The sequence below is a fragment of the Labrus bergylta genome, chromosome 1 (assembly GCF_963930695.1).
Source record: "Labrus bergylta chromosome 1, fLabBer1.1, whole genome shotgun sequence".
Taxonomy (NCBI): Eukaryota; Metazoa; Chordata; class Actinopteri; order Labriformes; family Labridae; genus Labrus; species Labrus bergylta.
The window spans coordinates 29,495,355-29,505,621 of NC_089195.1; the positions used below are offsets into that span (position 1 = coordinate 29,495,355).

Below are 10,267 nucleotides of genomic sequence, written 5' to 3' on the forward strand. Positions count from 1 at the left end.
TACACATGACTGCTTTAATTAATTAATTACCGACTTCCACCCATAGACTGTAAAAATAACCCAATCTAATTACCACAAAATAATACCGCTGAGTTTTTTATATAATTTATAATTTAATATTCCGGTAAGACAAGCCAGTGTTTTATTCCACTGTTTAAAAACGTAACAAACTGAACAACAACATTAAAATGCAGAATGATAAATATTTACACACCATTTAAAGTCCAAACAAACAAGTTGATTTATATTAACTACTAGAGGCTACTTAAATACTTCTGGACATTAGCAGGTTTATTTAAACTGTATATTATATCAGAGAAGTTGTGAATACATTCCAAAAAAAGTTATGAATTCATGTAGAAAACTTTGATCCAATGACTTGGTGTGTATTTTGAATTGCTATGGATGATTCAGACTTTTCACACGCTGTTAGAAGTAAAAAAAAAAAAAAAAAAAAAGGTTAAATGAAAAATAAATACACACAGACAATGTGATTAATTTCATGACATTGAAACCTCATATTTAATTGAAAATAGTACAAAACATCATAACAAATGTTGAAACTGAGATTTGACATTCTTTTGGGAAATTATTAATTAATTGTTTTGTTTTTTTTTATTAAATGGTAGCAACACATTTAAAAAAGTTGGGACAGGCTCAGGTTTATCTTTTTGTTGCATCACAGTACAGTGGAATAGTTTGGGAATTTAAGGGAACAATTGCTGCTATTTTGAAAGTGTAGTGTTTTACAAATCTTGCGAGATTTTATAATTTCCCAGAAGAATGCCAAATCTCAGTTTCAACATTTGTTATGATGTTTTGTACTATTTTCAATTAAATATGAGGTTTAAAGGTTATGAAACTAATCACATTGTCTGTGTGTGTTTATTTTTTATTTAACCTTTTTCATTTTATCCTACCCATTCTACCCACTTTTTCATTTTTACTTCTAACTCTAGGATTTAAACTTATCAGCTGTTTAAGGTCTCCTTTCAAAATAAAATCAAAATGGGTTTATAAATGTCAACGAATACATTTAATTTCTTATTTTAAATATTTGCTATGTTGTATTTGTGCTATTTTGTGCAATTAAATATGGGATTCCGATGTTAAATCATCACATCTTATTTCACACGACGTCCCAACTTTTTTGGAAACGGGGTGTCTCATCTGAATATATATATCTTTTAATAAAATTACACACACAAAAATGTTTTTGGCATTTTATTAACCGCATAAGTAAAAAGATAAGTTATCAGTTTTAAATAAAATTATTTTTATTGTCGGCTTCAAAAAAAAAAAAAAAAAACGCGAGCCAGTTCCGGTGTCTTCCGGTTACTGCGGCGGATGTTGATGTTTTGTTTCTCGCTGAACGATGTGAACTGTATCGTCTCCGGGACGGGTTGATATTTTCTGTCGTTGTCTTCTCCGCTTTTACTTTGTCCCCCCCCCCCCTGGTTTTTTTTCCCCTCGGTGAGGTTTCACCGCCCGTCGGCATCGTGTCTCTCCCGGTGTCTCTCCCGGGAAGCGCGAGGCCAAGTCGTGCGATGATGGAGGATTTTGACGAGATCTACGAAGAGGAGGAGGAGGAAGAGGAGGACGAGGACAGGGCCGCGGAGGAACAGCTCCTTAAGTACGCTCCGGACCCGGTTGTGGTGCGAGGGTCCGGCCACGTCACTGTGTAAGCATCGAGCGACGCTAACGGTTGGGTTGGGGGGGTGGGGGGGAAACCCCGTGTATCTGAAATGACTGGTAACCCCGGTAACAGTGGAAAGTTAGCCAACGCTAGTGACCTAGGGCAGCGAGCTAGCTGTTAAGTTAGCACAACGAGCTAACTCTTTTAACAGTGTTTGAGTGGCTGCACAGCTTTCGTTTTAGCGTCACAGCATAACTTTATAAACGTGTACATCCTGTTTATCTTCAACGAAACGTGATGTTGCTGTTTTGCTCGCTGTTTTGAAGGCAAGACACTTTAACCACATTGTGAACACATTTTTTTTTTTTTGAAAGTTATGAATTCATGTAGAAAACTTTGATCCAGTGACTTGGTGTGTATTTTTGAATTGCTATGGATGATTCAGACTTTTCACACGCTGTTAGAAGTAGAAGAAAAAAGAAAAGAAAAGAAAAGAAAAAGGTTAAATAAAAAATAATCACACACAGACAATCAAATCAAATCAAACTTTATTTATGTAGCGCTTTAAACACAACATTGATTGATCCAAAGTGCTGAACATTGCAGAAACAAAGCATTAAACAGTAACATAAAAGAATAACAACAATTTAAAAAAAAACAGTTTGCTGAACATTAAAAGCAGTGATTGTTACTCGTGATTAGTTTCATGACATTGAAACCTCATATTTAATTGAAAATAGTACAAAACATCATAACAAATGTTGAAACTGAGATTTGACATTCTTTAGGGAAATTACATTTTTTTCTTTAATTTTCTTTTGGGAAATTAAGTATTTGGGGGACTTAATGCACAGGATCACACTCCCGTGATCAAATCAGCTGAACCGTGCATACAAACTGAGTAATCCGTGCCTATACTAGATTGTACCATAAATGATCTTGTTCAGTCTTCTTGCAGTCACACAATAACATGCTTATTACTAATTTATTTGATTTATTTATATTTTTTTATTTGTCAATTTTATTTCATAAAAAAAAAACCAATAAAGTTAAGAAAAACAAACAAACTTAAAATCTCAAATTTTAAATGAAAAGGAGCAGAAAGAAGATTAATTTTATAATATCTGCCCCTCTTTTACAAAACATTAATTCATTAAAACAGAACACTTCATTCAAAAACAATTTAAATTAAATTAAATTGGCTGCAGGCAAACACAGCCACTGGCAATGGAACTGTTGTAGCAGTAGGAACCAAAGTTACTGGATGTTTTGTTATATCCCGTCAGATAAGGAGTTGCATACAGATCATTAGCTACAGACTGCAGCAGTGTGACGCTGGAGTCCATGTTTCATACATCTCTTAATCGACACTGTTCGACAAAGTACATAACTTCATCACTTGAGTCAAAGTACAAAGTATTTGGTCCTGGTCAAATATGACTCCAACACAAGGGGAAGTTTCTCAGTCATATTATTACTTTAAGTTCTTGCTTTTAAAAAATACTTTGATATTCAAACTACTTTTTTAAAATAAGAATCTCATTACTTTGTTGTATTTTCACAATGCAGTCAAGAATACAAGGTTGTACATTGAGCTAGAGAACATGTTTTAAACTCACATGCTACAGATTTGCAGCTCCTGAATAATCAGATTAATATTATGTGAAAAACACGCAGTGAGCAAACATTTAAAAGATATAAACAGCCAATTCAGTAGATGCAAGGCCTCTTGATCTGCTGCAGCGTATTGTCATTCCTGGTGCTGCTAACGCTCCCTTTGCTTTTTTCACTTCTGTTCAGCAGTGTTAGCCGTCACTGTGTATTTTGTCTCCACTACATTTGTACTTTCATAGTTACGTAGTGGAGTTAAAAGTAAAATATTTGTCTTTCAAAGTGACGGAGTAAAGTGAAAAGTGTTCCCCCCAAAAAATGAATACTCAAGTGACGTACAGATACTTAAAAAATGAACTTAAGAACAGTACTCCAGTAAGTCTTTGTTATTGTCCACCACTGGTGTAAGTTTCCTCTTGCTTCCCTTTCTCACAGAGTTCTAAACTTTATCTTATGTTAGTGTAATTTTTTATTCCTGTTAGATAAATTAGCGCACACAGTTACACTCGTGATTAATGCAAAACAGAATAATCCACAGCATCTATTTGGTTGCGGGGGATCTAAATTAGCTGCCTCTCCAGGGATATCACCTAGGCTTTACATGACTTTACATCATTACTGACACCTCTCTTATATTTTATGCAGGTTACTCTTTGGATATTATTATAATATGTGAAAAAGGTGAAAAAAAAGATGGCGCATGCAAGTTTAATCTTGTGCAAAATTCAATTTGACCATAATAATAAACCCCTGATACCTGCTTGACCCCACAGTTTCACCTGTGTTTGGGTCAAATGTTACTCCAAGGAAGATCTTAAATGTTAATAAATATAGAAGCACATTTGTTAGATTTGATGCCTTTTGGTAAGCTTTAGTTGATTTAAACGTGCATTATGCATACATTGTGTATTTCTGATTATAACAGTATTTACTCTCCTCTACAGGTTTGGTTTGAGTAACAAATTTGAGTCAGAATTTCCTTCAGCACTTACGGGAAAGGTGAGTGTCTTGTTCTTAATATACATTCATTATGTCAAAATTAATTAAAGAATTCTATTATTTTCTTTTTGTTATATTCAAACATGTTTTGTTGATGCACTCAGTCACGTGATCATCAATGTTCAACAGATTGTAAAAAACAAAAAAAGTCCCTCATGCCATTCATCACCTTTAAATATGTCTATCACCTATACCTGATATGTGCACGTCCTCAGGTAGCACCAGAGGAATTCAAAGCCAGTATCAACCGTGTGAACAGCTGCCTGAAGAAGACGCTGCCTGTGAATGTGCGGTGGCTTCTGTGTGGCTGCCTCTGCTGCTGTTGCACGCTGGGCTTCAGTTTGTGGCCTGTCATCTGCCTCAGCAAGAGGGTGAGACACACATCCATGGTGTATTTAAAGCATCATCATCACAATGACACGTATCGACAGGGGACTCATTGAAAGGTCGCTGTGTTTCGGGGGCGGCTGTGAAAAGAATATCATCTGATGTCACTGTTTCCTTTCAGACAAGAAGATCATTAGAGAAGCTTCTGGAGTGGGAAAATAGCAGACTTTACCACAAGGTGAGGAGTGACAGCATGAAGGAAATGAGCATTAGTAGTATTGTTTGGCCTTGTCATTTAAATAATCTGACACTATTTCAATGGTTGCAGTTGTGTTTGCATTGGAGACTAAGCAAAAGGAAGTGTGAAACCAACAACATGATGGAATATGTAAGTACTCTACTTGTTCTGGGCCGATTGGTCCAAGATGTTCAGGCCTGATTTTTTCCTTCCCATTCATTTAGATACTTCAGGTTGATCACAGCCAGATCCAAAAACACCCAATTTTTAAATCCCTGTCCTTTTTTAAGGTCTCACTTAGAGGCCTCTTCAGTATTTAGTGTTGATCCGTTTGCAGGTCAAATATATATTACCAAGAGTGTCTCCCTCTCTCTCCCCACAGAGCAGCAGGTTGGTATAGATGGGCTGTCTTACAATGTAAGATCAAAATCAGTGATTTGAGTTTGTTTATCGATATCCTCATTTTGAGTTCAATATTCTTTCTGGTGTAAATTTTCAATTTTGTAATCGTTCCCATCTTTACTCTGCACAAGTTTTGTTTAAAAAATAATTAAATGCTCGTCTCGTATTGCCTGTCTCAAATAAAGGCAGGGTCATTTAATAAATTGGACTAAAGTTAATAAAATCCTGGACTATTAGTTGTCGAGTTTTAGGGTACATTTATTTCTTACATCCTGGATACAACTTACTTAGTGTTGACAAACTGTGTACATTAAGGACAACTTAGCAGGAAGCTCTCAGAAATACTCTGAAGTAACGAAATCAAAAGCTCTGCCTGCAGCCGTTCAGCTACCATGCGTCACTAGGAGCATTGGAACAAATCAGTGTTTTAACTTAGAGCTGCTTTATTCAGTGCTTTACTCATTTATAATCAGTGAGTGTGTTAATTTGGAAAGCTGGAGACTGCTGTGTATACACTGGCTCGTATTAGCAGAATTAATTTAGTTGTCTCATTAAAAATTTATGAAGACTCTGTGTTCTTCTTCAAAGTGTAAATACCAGGGTGAACAAGGCCTTTAAAAGTATACTCAAACATCTTATTTATTCAGAAAAGAGCTGGGTGATAAATCTTTCATCACAGTGCATGGGTCAGACACTGCACTGTATACTGTGTCTGAGTGTAATGTGTGAAAAATCAATGAAGAAATTGGTTAGAGATACTTTTTTCTCAGCCACTGGCGGTCTCTTAATCTAAAATATAACTAAGGAACTTACAGTATATGTTGGTTCTGATACCATCATATTGCATTTATGTTACTATATATCCATTGGTGCTCGTGGTGCAATGGATCACAGTGGATCGATGATCACCCCACTCGTGATCTGAGGATGGATAAAAGAGTTAATATGGACATGTAGTGCATGTAGACACAATAGAGATCCAATGTGATAGTAGGGTGACAACTCAGTCTTTAAATGTCACATATTATCCCCCGTTTCAACAGGTCAAGTCTCAGAGCGCCCCACAACATGTCTGTTTCTTGTTCTAAATCCACTCTGATCTTGTATTTGATCATGCCTATAAACCCCTCTATTTCAGCCCTGCTCAGAACAGGCTGTTTCTGTGTCTGTAGCTTCAAATGTAAATGAGCTGTGTCTGACCACGCCCCCTCTCTGGAAGGGCTTGGGTGGCTCGGGCTTTCTCGCTCCATGCCCTATTGTTTAAGGTGAGAAAGCAGTCTCAAGAGGGCAGAACAAACACCTAGCTGTGGGAGTGTCACCCACCTGGGGGAGGGGCTACTGCCCTTTGTGATGTCATGAAGGGAAAACCTCCAAACGGCCTGTTTGAGCACACATTTTCTGAAAAGTGGAGCAGGGAAAAGATGGAGAGGACGGACTTTTCTGTATAGACAGACTAGATACATATATAATTTATAATTAACACAGTTAAATATATTTAGCATAATGTGTGGCCTTTAAAAGTTTTTATCGTGCAAGTATCAGCTGGAGGTTACCTGTGACAACAGTCAGTCAGTTAACATTATTAAAATGACCCTTCAGCCCACTGTACTGTAGCTTTAAATTCAGCCAATTCATTTCTTCTGTGATATAATTTAAAATGTAAAACAATTGGATGTCTTATTATTGAACAGCATCAGCTTACAGACAACACCGACACAATTTTTGGGGTGTTTGGAAGTTTTTGAGATATTTTGATTAAGCGGTATGTATTGTTCAGATGTTTTTAGACATTTTGACATGGAAATGTTACATGTTATACCTTTTAATTGGCAGTGCTGCTTGCTGTGACTAAATATGCCTGGAGTTTCTTTGGTAGAAAAAGCTGAACAGCAGAACCTCACAGTAATAGTTTTTTTTTTCTCTCATCCCCTGCAGGTAATCCTAATAGAGTTCTTACCTAAGATCCCCATCTTCAGACCGGACTAGCCCGACTCTGGCTGATCCTAAATCTCTATCGCTGCCCACATTGGCTGTCAAGCTCCTGAATAGATTACCCACCTCCAAATACTCCAGGATTTTTGTTTACAGGGTAGCATTGATCCTCCCAAGACCTGCAACATTTACTTCCTCCACACCCTTGTTTACAACTCCAGTATCCTAACGCTTTTTGGACTGTCTTCACCACAAGCTATTTGGTAAACTGGCTCACCGTCCGGCCATGCTAACCACCAGCAGCCTGTGGGATGTCCGTGGAGAACCAGCCTGGGGGCACTTTGAATCTAAAGACAGAGAAAGGACTCTGAAAAATGGACTTCAATGAGCTACAACTGGAATACTGTCACTTGTTTGTTCCCTTCCCTAAACACATGGCACAATCAGACCATGATGAAACGAACACCTTCTGACACACAGAGTTCACCTGCATAAAAAAAAAAAAAAATGACACCACTGTGCTATTGTAACAGCTGGTTTGGAGCTCTGGATCATTACTGGAGTCTGTGGAGGCAAAACAACATAGAACTCAGAAGGAACCTTCATCCAAACCAACCCTGCAGCTGACAGAGAGTCGCACAGGAACATGTTGGGACAGCTGAACTCAATATTGTCATTCTCCACATCACCCTGAACATCCTTATGCTCTGTCCTCTTTTCATATCTCTGCACACTTCACCGTGCATCACCAAGTGACAATCACACTCTCTGACTGTTCTCTACGTATGTGTGAATGGGGCTTTATGCTACACACTTCATATTTTTGTTTCAACATTACCTGTATCCAGGCTACCTGGTAAGTGCTACTGAGTCGCAGAAAAGAAGGCCAAGAGAAGAAACCCTTTTTTTCTTTTCTTTTTTTGAAGTATTGTGAGTTTCATTCACTGTGTGTGTGTGTGTGTGTGTGTGTGTGTGTGTGTGTGTGTGTGTGTGTGTGTGTGTGTGTGTGTGTGTGTGTGTGTGTGTGTGTGTGTGTGTGTGTGTGTGTGTGTGTGTGTGTGTGTGTGTGTGTGTGTGTGTGTGTGTGTGTGTGTGTGTGTGTGTGTGTGTGTGTGTGTGTGTGTGTGTGTGTGTGTGTGTGTGTGTGTGTGTGTGACAGAAACAAGCAAAAAAACGAGACAAATCAGATAGGAGATGAATCTTCACTCTTTGAAGCAGGGGGATTTCTTTTACCCGTCACTTTGCCATAACAAGTCTTCGTTTTTTTGTTGTAGTAATTTATACATGTGAGTGCACTATATGGAATATTTGCATTCCTGACACAGGCCTCGTTCTTTTCTTCTTCTGTTTTTTATTTCTTTCTTTTTTTTACTTGAGATATGCCATGTTTGTTTCTTTATTGACTTTTATGGTCGTGTCAACACTAAAGCACACAATCGCTTTGTCCTTAACAGCTTCTCATGGCCTCTTATTTCTTATCTGCTGACCTTGACGTATCCACACATGACTCATGAAGTCACAGATATTACCCTTATAACAGATTCGCTCTCTTTAATATGATCATACTCACTGGGTTCACAGGTCTGTGTGACCTAGTGGGCTAGGCTTTACATAATACAAGGGTTCTGTATCATAAAGCAAGATAACTGAAGTCAACTTGTTAGCTGAATTAAAAAAAAAAAAAAAAAAGTACCTAACCCTAACCCTGTGATAAGTATTTCTACATACAAAATGTAGCATTGAAAAGTGTCAGGTTAATGTTCAGAAGTTAAGCCATGGGGTCGACTTTATGGCCAGGGTCACACATTACTTGAAAGACTGTAAAGTGATGCATTTGGAAAAAAATAATACTCCTTAGGATAAGAGAACTAAGTCTGATGTTTTCCCATAAAAGAGTCAAAGATGCGCACACACACAAGCCACAGATTCACAAGGCTCACACATCGTGTTGGTTTGGACCCACATTCACTTGATCACCACTGGGTTGCCTAGTGGCTCATCAGTCACCTTTCTATACTTTTGGTCGTTGTGTGCTCTGTGTAAATCAAGGCATGAGGCCATACGCAGGTTTGTGTGTGTGAGAATGTGTGAGGTGTACGTAGATGCAAATGTCCTTCATAGATCTCAGACTGTGATTGAACCCTGCACAGAGAATGAGTCCTTTTTTATATAATCTGAAGTGTTGTGTGTGTGTGTGTGTGTGTGATAGAATGATATATGTACATATGACTCCTGAGCAGGTGTATGTACAGTAATAAACTACCAATAAACAAGGCTATGGGCATCCTCCTCTGTAACTTAGTGTGGTTTTTAATTCACTTTTTCTGCTTGTTTACAGAAAGTGTATGATGATTATCGGCCATTTTAGGCCACAGAATGAATGAAAGAAATCAAAAGTGATAAATATTGTTCAGTTGCAGAAGATGTTTGTTCCCCACTAGGATGCTATTAACTCTAATGCCTGGAGTACTGCACACAAATGAATTAAAACAAAGTTAACCTTGGAGGTCTGTAGTCTTTATCTCACCTGGGACGAGCACCCTTATCTCTGTCAGTAAGAGGGGGTGGATGGTGTTAAAGGAGCTTGAGAAATCAAAGAATACGATTCTCAGCAAGCTGCTCCCCTCTGGATGAGAGTAAGCTCAGTGTAGCAGATAGAGGATGGCATCCTCCAAGCACATCTTCACCTGGTATGCGAACTCCAGTGGATCCTGTGTACGGTGGACCTGGGGTCTGAGAAGGTGGAGCAGCAGCCGTTCAAAGGTCTTCATGACGTGGGCAAGTCGGTGCAACTGATCTGAAGTCACCTGGCTCACTGGGGTGTTTCTTCTTGGGACTTCAGAGCATAGGGACCCTGCCTAGCTGCAAGCTCAGGTTATGCACATGCTGAAGCGTTCATTGATCAATCAATCCATCTTTATTTGTATAGCACCAATTCATAACACATTTTTTACAAAGAGCATGTAAAAGACTGCACTCTTTGTTATATTATCTACAAAGAACCTACACTAATCCATCATGAGCACCAAGCATCATTTAGCAAAGTTAGAGTGGCTAGGACTCTCTTCAGAGGCAGAATCCTCAAGCAGAACTGGACTCATGATGAACAGCCATCTGCTGAA

General features: G+C 38.2%; 1 protein-coding gene across 1 annotated transcript; it reads left to right on the forward strand.

Moving 5' to 3' along the window:
• Positions 1-1,349: 1,349 nt before the first annotated feature.
• On the forward strand, positions 1,350-9,442 carry chic2 (cysteine-rich hydrophobic domain 2). The gene is made up of 6 exons (XM_020641886.3): positions 1,350-1,681; positions 4,192-4,246; positions 4,462-4,617; positions 4,755-4,811; positions 4,902-4,961; positions 7,149-9,442. Exons 1-6 carry the CDS (start codon positions 1,548-1,550, stop codon positions 7,197-7,199), a joined length of 513 nt encoding a protein of 170 aa, XP_020497542.1. The 5' UTR covers positions 1,350-1,547; the 3' UTR covers positions 7,200-9,442.
• The last annotated feature ends 825 nt before the right edge of the window (positions 9,443-10,267 follow it).

Bases quoted from the DNA above. Each gene is read 5' to 3' on its own strand.
- chic2 (XM_020641886.3), top strand. From the start codon at position 1,548: ATGATGGAGGATTTTGACGAGATCTACGAAGAGGAGGAGGAGGAAGAG. The intron at 4,247-4,461 runs GTGAGTGTCTTG...GCACGTCCTCAG, and splicing joins CTTCAGCACTTACGGGAAAG to GTAGCACCAGAGGAATTCAA. The intron at 4,812-4,901 runs GTGAGGAGTGAC...CAATGGTTGCAG, and splicing joins ATAGCAGACTTTACCACAAG to TTGTGTTTGCATTGGAGACT.